The sequence below is a fragment of the Cydia pomonella genome, chromosome 12, assembly GCF_033807575.1.
Source record: "Cydia pomonella isolate Wapato2018A chromosome 12, ilCydPomo1, whole genome shotgun sequence".
Taxonomy (NCBI): domain Eukaryota; kingdom Metazoa; phylum Arthropoda; class Insecta; order Lepidoptera; family Tortricidae; genus Cydia; species Cydia pomonella.
Window position 1 is genome coordinate 7,826,197 of NC_084714.1, and position 19,571 is coordinate 7,845,767.

The window sequence follows — 19,571 nt, forward strand, 5'->3', positions numbered from 1 at the left end:
GTCCCCGGTTTTCGGGACGAGCCCTGGACGTGGGACGGAGCCAATGTATCCACGCAGGTCACATCCCATGCCAAGGGCCGCCCCAAAAACCAAGGTACAAGCGAGCATCCATCGGGTCTTTTCCCGTCCGCCGCTGACAAGCCAACTGGTTCGAGGGTTGCCGGTATATTGACTGTGCCGAGAGCTCTGCGGATCAAATCATTGAGCGCCGCGTGCCTGTAATTTCGGCCCGCACTTGATATTACTATTACTTATTAAACACAGCGTTCGTGGTCAACAAAAAATGGTCTCGCCGAAAGATCAGCGCTAGCCTTTGGATTAGCATTATGCTGGCATTTCGTGCTAAAAAACTGTATTTATGTTTTAAATTTCCTCTTTATATTATACTTAATATGTGTGGTATAATTATTACTGTAGCAACAGTAAGTAAAATGCCGTGGTAAGCGTTACAGTGCGTAAGTGTTGGTAAAATATGAAGTGCTTCTGGATTTATTATGTACTTTTTCGCCATTTTGAAAATCATCCCGCTTTCGAAGTTACCATACTTACAAATACCTTACGAACTATCCAATGTAAATTAAACTGTAAATTGCTTAATAACGAATGTCCCTGCATGTATTACCTCATGGTGACCTCTAAGATGTGATTAGGAATCACCTCTAGTGACCCTTAAATAAAATTTCCATTTCTATGTTAATAAGTATTAATTAATTAAATTGGTTATATAAACATTCCTCATTTTTTAAATAATAACTAGCTTATTATTTTACTCGATTGACCTTATTTTGGCAGATGCAACGTATAGTAACAAAATCTCACTTTAATCCTTTTCATACAACAACCGATCTATATTTATCAGACACAATCTCTTGAAATTACTTAATATAATTTGTGAACTCTTGAATATCACATTTCAGAATAGGCTGTGTGTTCCGAGTTTTCACGATAATATGGAAAGTTTTTGTGTTCACAATAGACCGTATCATTCACGAAGACGCGTGCCTTCACTCGTAATGTCATGTTATTAAAGGTTAGATTTGACAAATCTGCGCGTCATCGTGGATGACACGAACTATAGACTTATATCGATCGAGATATTGACTGTGACCTTTTGTATTGTTTTGAGCTCCTGATATTGCGACGCAGTTACATGCATCTTGTTTACGGGTACCTGAAGATAGCGGGTGGGGGTGGGTGTTGTTGTATATGTGCGTACGGTCAAGTCTGAAAATATCGATACGGACAAAGTGCCAAAAATATGTATACACTACCCTAATATATGGGCGTCTATACATATTTTTAGCACTTTGATCGTGTCAATGTTTTCAGACGTGACTGTACATTACACCCTTAGACTTAGCATTGCACCTAATTACAACTGCATTATTATTATTACAACATAAGTCATAAGCAGTCATAAAGGCTAACGCATAATGGACAAAAAGTCGTTTGGTAACCATTGAATGATGTGTTACACTGGTTTAACCTTTACAATAATCCCTAGTTTCATCATGTGTGATTGAGCGAGCTAAGGAGCGTATGTGACAGTTGATATTATTGTAATTTGATACGAAGTGTATTCAGGTTTTAAAGTATGATACCAATATTAAACTGGTCAGTCTATCCTTGTCGCATGTGAGTGTGGGTGAGACGCGCTGAACATGGTATTACAAGGTATCTTATTTATAATAGGCGAATATCTCTTCAGATGTAGGCGAGCGTTCATTGTAGGTTGAAAGTTGAGTTTTATAAAAGGAAATCCATTATCATTACAGATAATTCACTTAAAAAATTGAAAATAGAACACAAGTGCTGGCCCTGCTAGTGGAACTTAAAAAAGAAACCCTATTTATTGCGTTAAGTTTCTACTTTGCTTTCGATTAATGTTTTTGTCTAGAATTTAATTTAACGAAAAGTCTCAATGATATAACTATACTCGTATCTAATTAATCCAGTGGAAAAGTACTCAGAATTGTAAATAAAAAATACAATATTTTTTTACAATATTTAAAAACGTTGATATTTTTAAATACAGTAGACATTATTATACAGTATAAAACTAGACAGTATGAAGACAGCAATCAATAGTTTCTAGTTTTCATGCAAATGTAATTAAATATAGATTAATATAATTTTAACATCAAACCGGACACACGTCACTATCAGAAATACAACCAGTGATTAAAAATAAATTAACAGGCTACGTAGCCAATATGCCACTTGTTTACGTTCGGTAGCTAACGAAACGCAACTGTCACTGTCGCACTAATATGAAAGAGTAATAGATAAGATAGAGCTGTTTACGCTACGCTACGGAGCGTTAACGATTGTCATGTTGGCTACGCGGGTTGGGATGCCTAGCCAAGATGCCAATCGTTTGCGCTACGCTAACAACCAAACGCTATGCCTCTCTATTGCACTAATATGTAATAGATATAGAGAGACAGATAGCGTTTCGTTATCGTAGCGCAAACGATTTGCACCTTGGCTAGACCCCCAGATATCAGGGACACACCAATAGAAACTTAAGTATGTTTTATATTAACACATGCATTTAATCTCAAATAGCATAAATAATTAAAGTGGAGCTGCTGATTAAAACCATAAAATGATGACGTTTTATTGGTACCTACAGTCGCTATCAGATATATTGGAGCGGGCGAGGTGCTCAAAAATATCTGCGCACGCACTCGTAATGCCTTGGCAATAGAGGCAGAGGCTTTGTTCAGATATTCCTTTAGGTTTATGATTCTAGTAATTTTAGTTGGTGTAAAAATGTATTGCTAAATTCAGTGCTTGGGTAACAAAATACTAGCGAATCGTTAAGACATATCCTGGAAACTACGGTGATTAAATAGCTTCAACTACTTAAAACTGTTCGAGTACTATTGCTAATTGAACCAAATGTAGGCGAGCCAAACGTTTAAGGAAAAATGGAATAAACAGCAATCTTGAAAAAATCCTGGGGCCTAAGCACGGTCGTATTTTATCGCTTGTCACTATGCCTGTCACGTTCTAACAAGTTTGTAAGTGCGCAAGTAACAGGCATAGTGACAGGTGATAAAATGCAACCGCCTTTATCACCTGTCACTATGCCTGTTACTATGCCTGTTACAATTTACTATTTAGGTCTACACCTAAGGCGACAATTGTAAATCGTACAAACGCCAAACGAAAAGACTTTTTTTTTTTCAGGATAACAGATGCTACATAAGTCACGTGACTGTTTCAATACATTATTTAAAATCCGATTGTCGTTTTCTATACTAGACGTTATAACGACATGATGTAATGGAAATAATAGCCACAATAAAGGATGACTCACGCTATGACTTCCGGGCCGAGCCAATCGACTGCGTTTTCTATGACAAATGACCGGTGATCACGTGTGATCTATAGAAAACGAAGTGTCATTTGCCTCGGCCCGGACCCAGACCTTTCTAACGTGAGTCATCCCTAAATTCCGAGCTCCGTTGGTAGAGTGGCGATACCCTTAAAATTTTCCCTTTTGGCCACCTCAAGCATTTTTTGTCATTTTACTCTCTGGCCTTCCACCTCAACTATCTATTTCGAATCGTAAATATGCAGTTTCTGGCTTACTGAAAAGTCCGACTCACCAGTTTCTACAGGCAAATAGGAATACATGCTGCTAGCTTGTTATCGCATACCTCCAGTTTGATTTACTAGCTACGCTCCAACGAAGCCAGGCCTTCCAGGCCTAGGCCTCTATTCCTAGAGCATAAGGCTTGTTTTTTCTGGTTGTTGAGCGCTTTAATACGTTATTGACCTGGAAAAATAATGATGCAGAGGATCCGTGTCGAGTTTAAGGGTACCGGGAATTTTGTTTTGTTTACGTTGGTATATGAATCGCTTATGCTGCTAGTGTTGTCAAAGTGATATCAAATTAAGACCAGAATATGTAAAGTTTGAATAAAGCTGCTGCCATTTTTTTAAGAAAGTTTTAAAATTACAATTTAATTGTTTTTCTTTTTTGTAACTTCAGTTTTAATGATGGTATGCCATTTTCTTGCTTCGCCTTAATCAACCTAAGTATTTTTCTTCTTTTCACTTTAAGAATGCGTGGTTAAAATCCTTCTGAGTCCTTAGCAACTATTATAAGTAGTATATATTATACCAGACTAAAACTTATTTGCGACCGCGAATCGGCCAGATCCGTAAAATAAAAAGTTTAAACTACGTAACACGGAAATGTCATCGTTTACGAAAGTAGATCTACTCCGAAAGGTCACGCAATCAGCCCCAACATTCAATTATAAAGCGGTACTGAGATTATCGTTCCATCGTTTACACTGTTAACTGACATAAACCTTAATGCCAATACATAAGGTCCACTGATGCTCAGTCAAAAGTGTTGCTGTTAGTACTGATAACACCTTTAAGTCAATGACAACTGGAAATATTTCTCTGTTGAAAAGCTGTTAATATTTCACTTCATTATCGACGTGCAGATAACTAGTGAAGTATAAATTTACATTTCAGTACAAAATATATAATTATTTTTGCAAGGTAGAAAACATAAATTCTTACTAAGAACTCTCCTTGTGAAATACGTGCAAGGCACTATCAGTAAGAATGACATGAATAATATTAATTATCATTCTTTCGTATCATTTCAATTTTCTCAATGTTTCAATTACTACACTGTCAATTCAATGACAATGTTAACACTTAAATGCTGATGCCACTGGTTGGTGTTCGACATAAACATCGACAAATCCATTAACAATTCCTAGCCTAAAAATAGGTGAGCAAAAGTATCGCGTGTATGTAGCCACTAAATTGATGCGTCATTACACAACACAATTTCGTGTCAGAAATAGACAAAACAAGCAACAAAAGCACAATGTTTTGATAACACAATTACACTGCCTACTTAGAGATAATCTTCAACTTTCTAACATTCCAAAATTCCAAATGAGCCGAATATGGTCTAGTTGGGTTAATCGTCTACGTCCAATGGGCGACTGTTGCGTGATGTAATAACGGCCTACCATTTATGTACTTTATTTCTATGAAATGAGATCTACAATTGGTTACTTAAAAGTGCTGCTACTGATATATGTGTTCGTGTTGTTGGGCAAACAACTGAGGCTCTACCGCGAAAAACATTTTTTTTATCGCTGTAATATGCAAGAGAGATAGAGAGGCAAGTAATGAAATTTAGATTTTCGTCATTCATGGATGCCTGTGTGAAGTCTGGATTTTAATTTAACATCGCAGCATTCACATTCACATTTCTGCCAGCAACATACGGCATTTCAATGTGGTTCGAAAAATTCATATTTCGATTTACAGTGCGCAACGACAACACAACATAACGACGCAAACGAAAACGCCGAAACGTGCATTCGAGTCACAGAAAATTAAATACGTTAAATTATATTCAAATACACCTTAAACAACAACACATTACCGTATTCCGGTTAATATACTATATCGTGATATGTAAAGTATACAACTCCATCAAATCTTGGACAAAGAATCGTGTAATTTGCATTTATATTACAACTTGTAATAGATTAATTACGAGTTAGTAGTAACAAATTATTTCATTGCTTCTGTTTTTTGTTTAAAAGTACTTAATCACATTTAATTAATTTTACGAAATGGATATTAAACATCAAAAATACCGACAATCTTTAATAAGTATCAATTATTGATAGATAACTATAGATTACTAAAGAAAATGCACATCTGACTAGTACTTGATCGTTTTATAAAAATGTGTAATATTTTAAACTATAATTAATTTTATACGCACAATTAATCGTTTAATGGTATCTTAATACTTCTTTTAAAATGTACTTACTCAAAACTTCTACGTGCAAAAACACATCGTCAAGTAATTGTATAACAGTAAATATGCCAATTGTTTTTATTTATTACAATACAAAGTCAATGAAGAAAGGAAAATAAATGCACAACAACCGATGTAAACATAAGTAGCCTGTTCTGTCGTATTTTATTAGGTGCCCAAAGCGATCTTATCGACAGAGCGTAAAAATATAAGTTTCTTTAAAACGCCATTTAAGTTTATATGCAGTCCGCGCACAAATAGGTACTTTAAAACGCATCGCATCGTATATTTGACGACAAGTCATACCGGTCCTTTTAACTTTTCAATGTAGCCGTTTCTTATAATATTTTCCGTAAAACTTCTCGTTGCCAGGTCAAGTAGTAAAAGCAAGATGCCTTTTGAGTCGGCTGAACATTCCACTTTAGAAATGTTTACTTTTATTTTGATACCGTTTGGCTCCTCGTTAACCGCAGAGTTTTCGCTTTATTGTCTGACGAATATTCAGAAAACTGCATCGGCAAAGTGAATTTCAGAATCCATTTTGAAAGCTTTGGTCAGAATCAGAGAGCGTAAATTCTTAATGATGGATTTTTGCCGTGGAATGGAATTCTGCTTTGAACTGGTTTAGCCTCGATTTTTTGCACTGCATCATTAATAAAAGATGTCAAGCATCTAATACTTAGGGTTACATCATGCGTACGCGGTATTTTTTATTAATCGACTTAACCTTGGTATTGTTGCGTAAATTCACATATAAAGGAAATACCATAGTTAGTTAATTAACAGTAATTCTGAGAAGTAGGATAATTCTGAGAGTTGAGAGCCCAACACAATTTAAAAAGTTTACTGTAGGTAGGCATGGAATCCTGTAAAAACATCCTATTTGGGTTCTACTTTGGGTGTATGGGTTTCTACAATCCTTGAATTATATAGTTTCGTATCAAAATATATTTATTAAAATACTATAAGTATCTACTATTATTTATTCACCCTCACTTTAAATGGTGGAAAAGTTGATGTTTTTAAATGAGATGTTCTAGCCTAATACTTTGCTCAACTGCTTTTCCCGTTGTCCTCAGAATGTTCGAGCTGTAACGACGACGAGCTTGGAGTCACGCGGTGGACCATGCCGCTGCTCAAGACGGGGGAGAAGAGATACTATCTAGGAATATTTTTCAAGGTAAACATATACTTAGTAACCTTAGTAATTATTAAAATAGGCTAAGAGATCTAACTAGATATAGAGAAATAGGTATGCACGCAACTATTTGCGGCTGGTGGGCAAAATTGTCAATGGAGAATAAGCCACAGATTTGGCTGCCAGATGCTTTTTCCGCTGATCGTTTCTCGCCATACATTGAGAGTTTTGTATGTCAGACCCGACTGTGACGCAGATGTGACGGGTACAGTTTACATGAGACAAATTTCCGTCTAATTTTAAAACAATCCTATTGATACAATCGGTAAACTTTAATAGAACCTTATCAATTTTATGGTTTGGGCTCAGTGTCTCAATAATTGGCATAGTATTAAACACTGCATAAATTAATAAATATGTATTTGTATGTTTAGCTATACTCGTATGCACAGTTTAATGTATCATTATGATTTATTATGAAAAAGAAGGTACATATATTAAGGGTTACGTATGGTATGGACGAATGGTTTTACAATCAAACGATTTAACAAAATATCAGATTAAAAGAAATGAGAGAAAATATGTACGTAAGCAAAAATCAACTTGTTTCGCAGTCAATTTGAGATAATTTTAATTAAAAATCTAAGGCGCTGAAATCATAAATAGACACGCATGAATTTCTCCATCGGCGGAAAAGTACCCATCAAATTACTTTCAAATCATTGATATAGAAATTTAAATTTTATTGTTTGTTTCAAGTTCAAGGGAAGATTGTCAAGGTGGTTATGAGTTATAAATATATTAACATGAGTAAAAAAAGTTACTGTAGGCTGTATTCCTTAATCTGACCAACATTTGTTCAACGACTATAAAAATAACTAGTGTTTGGATTTTTTGTACACTTTATGTATTAAATGCGACGTTTTGAGTTAATACAAAGAACCTATGAAATGTTTTAATTATTTGCTCGTGTTACAACAGGCTCCACCCGGTATGTATACTTTTATGCACCAGCATCTAACTAGGTTTCGAATTGAGAAGAGCTTAATTACGATCGTTCAAATTATTTAAACAACTTGCAAATACCGATGCATTTGTCACCATCACACTTACAAGCTTAGTTTTAAAATCCTAGTAAGCAGTGAGTAGATCCAGAAATCGGCACAGCAATAATTAAAATATAAATATAATAAGCCGATTGAATAATTGATGATAGTGAAAATACATCCATACACATAAGTTGTAACAAAGGTAATTGTTACATAAAACGCGCCCGCGCAGAATTATCTCAGAATAAGTCTAGTAATTAGTGGGCGAGCCCAACAGAGACAATGACACTGCAATTTGTTTGGTAGCATTGACACCTGTTGCAAGTGATAGAAAGTGAAGTATTCATTTAAATATAATTGAACAATGCGCAAACGCCGTGGGTGTGCCAGAGAAAGCCACACATTCATCATAACGTTGGATAATTACAAAATATCCCATTAAAGTTTTTATTTCGTAAATATCTATCCAATTTTGTACCTTATTTCATTGCAATAAGTAAAAATATGTTCACATATTTATAATTCCACTTTGAGTTAAGCTATTTTGATTCGCGGCGGTTGCATGGCGTAACGACAAGATGCGCACGTGTTAACATAACTGCATTTATCGATAATGACAAGGAGATGAATTGGACACCGCGAGGATATTCCATATATTTGCATTTCAAACAGAAAAAGTTGTCAGGTCGCTGGTGACATCGATTTTCCTCTTTTTTTGTAGCCATAAGTTATAACAAAAAGAAAATACTTCTTAAAGCTTCTTAAAGTAAAAGGCCATCTATTTTCTATGCAAGAAAATAGATGGCGTTTTACTATGGGTAGTACCTTCTTCATAGTAAAAAAAAAAAAAACAGATTATAATAAGTAATATATTGGGCCTAACACAATGTTACTTGGAGAAACCGTCAAATTTAATAGTTTTCTGTCGGTGCATTGAGAAATGGTGCTTAACCTTTCAACCTCCATTGTCTGATATGTGACAACACATTCAAGTATGTAGTAAAAGTAGCAATAATTTATGTTTAACCCTTTGACGTCCACAGACGCGCGCGGTTACCGTTTAATAATAACCTTCATGCATGTATGTAAAATGGCCGTGGTGTTAAAGAGACCGAGTTAATAGTAGAAGTTTAGTAACCACGTGATTTCTTTGCGCTTGAACATGACTGCGTTCGGTTAGTGCGAATAACCAAATGTATGACGCATGTAGAGTGTTCTGTCCTAGTTCATATTATTTATAGTTGTCAACAAGAAAAAATCAAATAGGTAGCTACTCAATTATTATTACAGGATCGTTTCGCGTACAAATATGGCAGTAATATAGTAAACGTCCATATCTGTGCTTTAACGTAGATATAAATCGTGATAGACTTCATAACGCGATTGGTATGAGAATGTGAAGTTTCCATTTTAGTTGACAACCGCAAATACCACAGCCAATTTAAGACCGCGGTTTGGTGATGTGGGCTATTACGGTAACACAATGAATTCTTGTGAAATTATTTACTCTGCGCCATGTGAGGTCTAGGAATTGGTCGGGTTTTCTGGTATGATTAAATAATAGTTTTTGTAATTTGATGACGTTATCTGTAATCTATTACTTGCATGTCGCAGACTGTCGGGGAGGTAGAATAGAAACTTCTTTTACAAATATCTTATTCTATCTTGGAAGACCTAGTCATAAAAAGTCATAAAACATTATCTTAAAACAAAAAGTAAAATCGGCTTCGGGTACGTTTCAAGGTCTGGATCTGAATTCATCAACATTTGAGGATTGGACCTCGTGGAACCCATCATTAGAACTAGACCTTAACATAAATGTTCCTTCAGAACTTAACAAACATAACGAAGAGGACAAATCGTTAAAACTGAAAATTCGTTGGTCATCATCAGCAGTTGAAAATACTAAAATTACTATATGTATCCCTATAAGATTTAAGGAGTTCCCTGGATTTCACATGGATGCCATCATCGGAACTGGGTTTTGACAAACACGGGACTAACTTGGGACTATACAGCTTCATTCAAACAAAAAAAAATACAAAAATCCAAATCGGTTCAGAAATAACAAAGTTCTGAGGTAAGTACATACATATAGCCTCCTCCTTTTTATAATTCGGTTAAAAAGTATAATTTGATTTATTTCAATCTTCAAGGTCATAGAATCATGAATACTGTTCAGCTGGATAATCAGATGAAACATTATGCTAATTTTTAGTTATGAAACGAAACCTATAAATCACGTTAGTTTCATTAATAAATCTAGCATTACATCATCAGCTAGAAATCGAAACATCTTTAACCGCGTCCTGCCCAATATGCTCAGTTAAGAACATTTATATTATTGCGGTTTCTGCAAGGAATTCCAAAAACGGTACAAATAGTCCTTAATTGAGAACATGGGGCAGAAACAGAAACATTAAAATCTTTAACCTCGTCCTGCCCAATGTGAATTTAAAGGGCATATTCCATTTTTAGCAAGTTAAAGTAAAAAGCCTGGATTAGTTGAGGTTATACTGAAAATTATTATTATATTTTTACTTAATACGTGAAACAAAGGATATTCAACCCTATTTGCTAAATAATTTGGTTTATATTTCAATGGCTTGCACTGACTATAGTGGATAGGTTGTTGACACTGCTTTCAGGAATAAAACAGCTGTTAAATGAACTGATACCTAACCTCGTTTACGTTCAATGTTAGTTCATTCATTATTAATTTGCTCAATTCAACCAGTTATTACCCTTGTTACCCAGTTCAAGTGCAGTAACTTACTCCACACGCCAAGCCGTCTAGTTTGGTAGACTGAATTTGTAATTTAAATTTTATATTCTACAACGGTTACTATGTTTTTACAATAGTTTAAGGACGCTTATGAATGAGCCACTGCATTTTCATGAGACACTAATTTATATTGTATGTATATGTATAATACCTCTTCTATTAAAGAATAAATTATTTCACAGAACTAAATCAACGTTACTAAAACACTGAAACAAAAACAATGTTAAGAATGATTTTGCGCTTTTTGGGATGATTTAAAAAATGAACACATATATATATAAACAGAGGAAGAGTAGGACTCTTCGTGAAGCGTCATAACGATTTTTTACTAATTATGCATCCAGCCTATTGAAGTTCAATTCGTGCTGTCGAATGACGGTTATTTAAACCCTAGATTAATGTAAGTCCGTTTTTAAAAAGGCAATTTATATTCAAGCTAGCACGTTACATACTAATTTCGCGCAATGAAAACAAAAATCATCAATCGTGATCGCTCTGATCGCTCTTGAGCTTTGTACGTGACTCATTTCGCTTTCGTATTGTCCGGATGTTTACTACTTTTTCCCCAATACACTGTTATAATGGCTTAAAGTCGAAAGTGTGAATGAATTGTGAATATTTAAAGTACCTTTTAGTGTAGTAGAATGATGTGCATCTGTTAGAGATAACTTTCGTAATAGGTAAGAAGCTAGTTGCGTGAGGCGGTGCCCATTGAAATGAAAAGTAAGTGCTGATAGTTCTGTTGAATCGTTTGTTTTGGTTCTGTTATAGAACACGTTTAAAAGTACTGTTCCAGATTTCCGAAACTACTCTATGCGATAGCCGGTGGCTTCGGTCGAAACATGTTTTTCATCCAGGTAGTATAAAAAACATGGGTTAGTCATTTTTATAAGGTGTCCGAAAGTTACTTATGATTTCTAAAAAACCTAAGTACTTAAAACTAGAAAACTCTGTTTTAAAAGATAAAATTTATCAAACAAGATTAAAATATTTGACCGAACAAAGTTCTCGTTGTTGCCATCAGATTTTTCGCATAAAATCCGGCGCGCTGGCATCGATTTTCTACGGGATTTAATCAAATTCAGTAGCCTGATGGACGGTTAATCCAATCGCGCGAACCTGATGCCGATTCCGATTTAACAATTTAATATGGTTTCCATCTTATTTTGATACTGCCTTGAGTCAGCATGAGCCGCTGCATCAATCAGTGTGAGCCGCTAACGCTGATTGGTCCACACGAAATACCATAAGGAGTCGTCATATAAGGCATCTCGTTCGCACTTATTATAGTGCGCCTGAGATGCCTGATGAGTGATGATGACTCAAGATACGAGTCATAACAAAATAAAAACATTAACAAATTGTTACATTAGAATCGGCATCTGTACCGGCGCCTACGGCAAATTGGTACCTGCATTTTTAAACTCCGAACTTGGTACGGTGAAGCGTGCTTTACTTTATTGAATTAAAACTTGGGGAGATGAAAAGGTGCGTGGAAAATTTTAACGGGCAACATTTGTTTATAATAAGATTGCTAATATCAAAATTATAATAAAACGGTTTAACCCGTATTAGACCGATAATAAATGAATTAAATTAAACAAGTCAAGTCAAGTTGTGGGCTCTTATTGCTGTGGATTAGACATGTCACTATCATGTACTTAAAATACTTGTTAGACGTTACAGCAGTCTCACTTAAATGGCTAAATGATAAAACAAAAACCCCATCATCTGAATCTCGAATATCAGTAATGTTAGTAAAAGAATCAACAAATAAATAAGACGTGTAAGGTATTATTTAAAGACTTCAAAATATTGCCCTTTATATTGTGGTGCTTAACTGGGCTGTCAAATCACAGCGCGTTAGATGCAGTCTATTAATTAGTCACCTAAGGTCACATTATAAGAGAAGGTCACTATCAAAATTTGTCATTAACCAAACATTGCCATTCAATTTAACATTAAAATTAATAAGTACCTTATACCATATACGAAAATTTGCTTTGACTCATTTTTAATTATACCTACATTAATTCAAATACTACACATAATAGCATGCATAGCCTGTAATTTAGTATTAAGCTAGATATAAGACAATTTGTGTGCCCTGACAGGGTGTCATGGAAGCTTACTGTAAAACTGTAATAACATCTTATGTACATGACTTTACAAATAAATATCTTATCTTATCTTAAGGTTCGTGACCATATAGCGACAACTTCTTCATCAGTCAAATTTACACATATTTGATCATTTGTCTACGATAAAAAAAAACCCATATACTTTAAATGATTTAAAGTCAACGAAGGCTATAAAACGCAAAATTAGCCTCATGAATTTCCAGGCAACTTGTCAGTTTCCAGGGAGTTAGCTCCGTTGCCAATGTCCCGGAACTAACGTGGCCACGGAAATATCTGGACACAGCCAAGTGACTGATAGTAAACCTTATTGAAAAGACTCAACGCCCATCGATGATCAAGAAGTAAGGGTGTTGCTGTTAGTTCTGGAAATCCAATAATGACCAGCGCAACGACACTTCCAACGAGTTTTAAATGCAATTATACACCTTAGTAAAATCAGTTTAGAGTTCCAATTGGTTTGTGATGGAGCCGAAGCCGGCGATGAAAACTTGATAGCGAAACTGGAGCTTTTCCCATATTGCTGATTTTGAAGCAGCCGGTGAACGATGTTAAAATGGGACGAGGCTTTCGAAGTTGCACTAAGAAGTAATGAAACCGGGTCACTTTATATGATAATAGCTCCATACAGAAGTACCCGTTCCGTCTACTTCCTCAACATTACTTACAATATTCAATATTCCCTGGCTTAAGAAAACGAGTTTTCTTTAGAAAACAGCTGCCTTTGTCTAATTGAGTACTAAAAATAGGAAAAATGCGACCAAATGTATGAACCGATATTTTTTTGCGATTTTAGGGTTGGGCGCGTAATATACGTTGATCAATATGATATATTCGCGTCCCAACATATGACTAAGGATTGAAGAAAAAGCTTGTATTGACACTAACCTTTTTTGGATTGGACATTGAAAAGCTGCAATTGTTAAGATATTTTTATGGTTTTTATTTACTACGCCGCGTGTACGCATCTTGCGGCTAACGTAACCGCTGCTCATGCATTGTTAGTGCTTGAAAATGGGGATGCAGGCTCTTCGAAACATGTTGCGGAGTAACTAAAAATACGTAAATTAATCCTTAAAATTAGCTTCATGTTAAAATGACTCACGGCAGTTTAAATTCGAGCTTTAATTTTGTTCTTATGCGAAGCAGCATGGTCACCTTTTTATCGTCAGCAAAAGTGCAAAAGTGACGCATGACACGATAGGCGATAAAAACATGACCAACTAACGCCGCAAGCTTCCGCTTCATATTGGACCGCTCATTTGCCAGAGATAACTGTTAATACCACTAAATTAGTCCATTGTTCATAGTTGTTAAATTTCAACTAAGTGCCGCCTTGTCTTGTGGAACTATTTGGAACTTACTTAAGTACCTAAGACAATTATAAGCTTTGAGTCTGAATGGGTTATAATCGTTCCGGAAAATGGGCGTCTCTCATGAACAATAATATTAATATTAATGATTTAAGGTATCATTAATGCTGTCATCATACAGTTTTTAAGACGTTTCCACGAGAGCAGAACATAACGATAAGTCAACCTGAAAAGGTTTTTACACTTTTTACGCTAGCAATTTATGTCATGTTTAGAAAGACTCCACACTAACGTCTTTTGAGGTTTGAGTAGACCTAGCACAGGAAGGGCGTCGGCTTCTTAAATAAATATTAAACATTATAGGACATCATTACACAAATTGACTAAATCCCACAGTAAGCTCAGTAAGGCTTGTGTTGAGGGTACTTAGACAACGATATATATGATAAATAAATATGTATAAATACTTAAATACATAGAAAACACCCGTGACTCACGAACAAATATCCATGCTCATCACACGAATAAATGCCCTTACCAGGATTTGAACCCGGGACCATCAGCTTCGTAGGCAGGGTCACTACCCACTAGGCCAAACCGGTCGTCATCCGGTCGTTCTTGCCAACTCTATGGCTGCTGCTCGACGCAACGTTGGCTCAACTGCGCGGCGACGCCATTTTCCATAGTGCTGACTAGACGCCGACACTCAAAAGAAGCTAGTGTGAGATCTCTCTATATATTTGCTAAAGGTTATCTGGAAGAGATCGCTATTGTAGGTAGCAATAAAACCGCCTGTTGTTTACCTCTACTTGTTGGTGTTTTATTGTATTATTTTCTATTTAGGTGTGCAGTTAAGAGTATTTATATTTATTTCAAAAATTCCAGCTACTTTTTTCTATTTCATAAGTTTCATAACACAAAATATGCTTCTACTGCAGTTGTAATCTGGGCCATACCAAAGAGAATTTGAATCTAAGAAAACTTTGTAGCCGCGTAAAATTACTGCCATCTTTGATATTTAACATATTTAACACATATCAGTGAAAGAATAAGGATCAAAGTCAAATGGCGTTCTAAAAGTTTTAATCATGTGTCGAAAGATGGCAGTAAATTTACCGTGGCTACACATTTTTCTTTGACAATCAACCTCTATTTCCAATTCTCTTTGGCCATACGGTTGATGCCACCGTCGCGTGGTATAACCTTTTATTACGTAGGTATAATTTCGTTACCGCGGACACCAGAACACCACTTCAAATACAATCCTGTTATTTACTCGTATATTCTTCACAATATAAGCAAATAAATATATTAGGCGGCAACGCACTTACAACCCCTCTGGTGTTACGAGTTTCCATGGGCGGCGGTAATCGCTTGCCATCAGGCGATCCGTTGGCTTATTTACCTCCTATATCATAAATAAAAGAACGTCGACACAATGCGGAAATAATAATAAAACAGAATCACGGGAATTGTAAGTATTGTAACTTAAACTTATATAATCTCGTGAAAACAATCATGTCAAACTTTGTCTAGTTTTATATTACCTAACAATATAACAAATGACCTGACTATACAAAGCAATACAATGCAAGAATCCACACGAAACAAAAGCAAATTACCATTTTAAATGCCAAGCGCCTTAAGAATTTAGTGAGATTATGACAAGCAAGTTCTTTTTCATACCATCTCGTAAAATGTATTTGAGCGATAAGCGTTTATGTAAGTCCCAGTTCGATTCTTAACACGAACACGGCTACATTTTGAAAATTGAATCATAGGTACATGTAGCCATACTCAAGGGTAAATAAAAAAATAAAAAAGTATTTAATTAAGATAAAATATTCAACATAGTGTTAGTAATAAAGCCCGACCAGAATATATGATCATTATCAATATAGGGCGCTGTTATTCTCATGTATAGGGTGACAGTTCAGTTTATTCTAAGAAATTTTGTTTCAATGAAATTCTGCAATATGGCGCGTGATCATATATTACTGGTCAGGCTTTACATATAAAAATAAAACTTAAATAACTATGTTGCCAGTGCCTGTAGCCTTACCAGTAGGGCTAAGATGGTCGGCTCTTCATCATTTGTCACCATGCCTGTCACGTTCATGCAAGTATGTAAGTACGAAAGTGACGGGCATAGTGACAAGCGATAAAAATGGAACCATACTGCCGCTGTTGGACTGCTTTAACAGTGTCAAACTGACGATAGCCAATATGTCAGTGTCAAACTGGTGGTAACCGTATAGGGCGCTGTCCCATCTCTCTGCCACGACGGTAAGGATACTGCGGCGACTGTCACGCACTCTGCGGACGAAAATAGGGTATTTCATTTTCAAAAACAAGGTACCTACATAATCCGATGAGTTATTGCATCTATGCTCTTAACTACATCGTCCATCAACTCTACACTTCCAGACTAGCTTCCACTCTGAGCCCGCATCGCTCTTTTATCAATCATCATTCATTGCCGTTCCGTCATTTGTACTCTTCATACACATACTAGGTAGTACTAAGTACAGTAATAGCTGTTGTTGTGTCCATTGTATTTTTTTTATTTGTATTCATATTTTTTGGAACACAAACAGACATAAATATACAAAATATGCAATACTTAAAATTTACTGCAACAAAAAGACCCGAGGTTCATAAGTATGCAATATGTTAACTAAAGAAGGTAATAAGTAGCTACCAAATAAAAATACTGGTTAAAATGTTTTTTATAAATACATAAATGTACCCAAAACGAAAAAGAAAAACCGCTGTATGTAGGTATTAAAATAATTGACACGTTAAGCTATATTTTCTGTAACTAATATGAATACAGGAATTTTCTCGTCACCTAAGCAATTATATTTTTGGCTTAGAAGTATTCCAATTAAAAACAGTACGCAAAAACGGATATGCATGAATCCTCCAATCTATTACCAATAAATACATCAGATTTTTATTCAAGAATTAACTTCCTTCAAACACTCATTATGTAATTCAATACGAGTATAATTACAAACAAATTCGCACAACTTCCTGGCTCTTACTTATATTATAATGAATATACCGTATATCCATATAAATAGAGCTTAAACTCCTATCATCACGTAATTCATGACCCACTTTCCCTTATAGAAACAAGATCAGGTTTATTATGTCTATTAGTCATATAGGAGCAGGTATCGTCTCAATTTATTGTACATTAACATCTCAAATCAATCATGGCGTCAAGTTTTTACAAGGTTATATTGCCTTACATAACTTTTATTTATAACCAATACTGCTTCTGAAAGGGCTTATACACATGTAGACCTCATTTTATGAGGTTTTTTGTCTTAGTCAATTATTAAGTAAGTAATTGTCCTTTCATAGGTGTGTGGTGGTCTAAAATTATGGGTTCAAATCGTGGTTGCGCGGTAGGTATATAGTAAAAAAATTGTTCTCAAAAAATATTAACTTTCAATACCTATTATGATATGTTTCAAAATGTCCCATTATTATATTAATTTGACCTTCCGTGTCCACATTATTTATCGACAACGCAGTTTCTCCAAAAATGAATCACGTAGAAACTTTTTGCTAAAACCTCTGTACGTTCATAATTCACCATTTAGTCAGCCGATGTGAGGTTGATTGCTCTTGCAAGAGGTAAATGAATTACTTAAATTGAAGATTCACCGCAGAAGGCCTTTGATCCTTAATTACTAGAGGCTGTAAAATAATCCCGTGCCCGTACTAAGGGTTCTAGAATACGATCTACTGTATTTTTTTATATGATAGTGGCAAACAAGATTGCGGTACACCAGATTGTAGGCAACCATCCCAGCCTATGGACGTTTACAAGTCGAATGCCGAAAGCGTGTTGACAACCTTTAAAGTACCTACCTACTTACATCTCATACTCAGATTCAACTCGTTGGCGGGTTAAAAGTCAAATGCAAACCCCTCATATTTATAGTCTGTTTTTGTTTTCAACTATTAAGTAACTAGCTATATAGGAAATAATATGGAACACTCATTTGTTTCTTGCATAAATGTGTGGAGTAGTACTACCTACTTACATATATAGTTAAAAAAAGACACTTATAAAACACAATCAACTTTGGGATTACTCCACTTGTCTATCTGACTCAGATAATCCAAACAAGCAATATTTGTATAATCAACGTCTTACACATCTTACAACATTGTGTTTGTAAAAAAAAAATTATACATCTATAATTGGTTTGTCAAAAATTTCTCTAACGGAAAGATTTACAACCCTCGAAATTCTTAACAATAGCTTTTACAAAAATTACCATTATTCATTCGTTTTACCAGCACGTGGCGAATAGACCCAAATTGTGCACCGGTAGGTACAAGATAATCCGCGGGTCTCGACTGAGGGGCGAATTAGTCTTTCAGCGACGCAACGGGTTGGGGATTACGACTGAAGTGACGTGCCGGAGCACGTTCGGGAACATATGGAATGGGGAATTCTCGCTAATGGGAAAATCGAAGATGTCTTTCTGTTTATTCCCGAAAATTGATAATGGATCTAATAATGTAAAAAAAAACTAAGTTGTAGTTTGTGACAATTTATTTCGCATACCTATTTGGGACCTGACGTCTTTGGTTATATTCAGAAAATACAAAGTAGAACATACATCTCGATATGACACATTCTTATAGCGTTGTCCAGACTTTAATTTCTTTGCGGAAACTGGTACGAGTCGGGGTTCGAAACCACTTAGTTTTGAAGCCGCTTAGTAGCCGGCGCTTCGACCCCGGAAACAGTAATGTTATAAAATTCATTGAAATTTAAAAATATTAAAAATATAATTTAAAAAAAAAACATGTTTATTTTCTAGTACGAAATGCTTCCGTAAATTCATTAAGACTATTATTTATTCTCTGATTAAGGTTGGATGGGGTATAAGAATCCTTCTCTTGCTCCGAGGAAAATAAACTAGGTATGATTCTCTTACCCCTCCTGACCTTAAATGTTCCCGAAAATTGTATTGGTTTCATGTTACGGATAAATGTCTGAGAACAGTACATCACTAAATACGCCCCCTGCTTGGCATTAAGCCTCAGTTGCATTGAACGAAATGACGCTTATTCGCGATTCGTGAATGGGAGATTTATTTTATCGGTATAAGGATGTTGTTTGCGGACTCGGAATCAAGGGGTCGGGGACTTTAGGAACGAGTTTATACGAATACTTACTGTCATCAGTTTTGTCGCGAATTGCCGGGTGTTTAAGTATTTTATATAAGAATAATACACATTCATACACATTGTAATCATAAGAATTACAAATAGTTTATCAACTAACAGGTTGTTTAAGT

At 35.4% G+C, this 19,571-nt stretch overlaps 1 protein-coding gene and 1 long non-coding RNA gene across 2 annotated transcripts in view; both read left to right on the forward strand.

The window, feature by feature from the left end:
- Positions 1-19,571, forward strand: part of LOC133523394 (uncharacterized) — a 326,759-nt gene that overhangs the window by 233,082 nt on the left and 74,106 nt on the right. The window lies entirely within an intron of this gene.
- The window catches only part of LOC133523389 (macrophage mannose receptor 1), a 136,428-nt gene that overhangs the window by 112,930 nt on the left and 3,927 nt on the right, over positions 1-19,571 (forward strand). Inside the window, exon 3 of the mRNA XM_061858933.1 lies at positions 6,898-6,998. Within this exon, the coding sequence (XP_061714917.1) occupies positions 6,898-6,998 (101 nt within the window). The remainder of the gene's footprint in view (positions 1-6,897; positions 6,999-19,571) is intronic.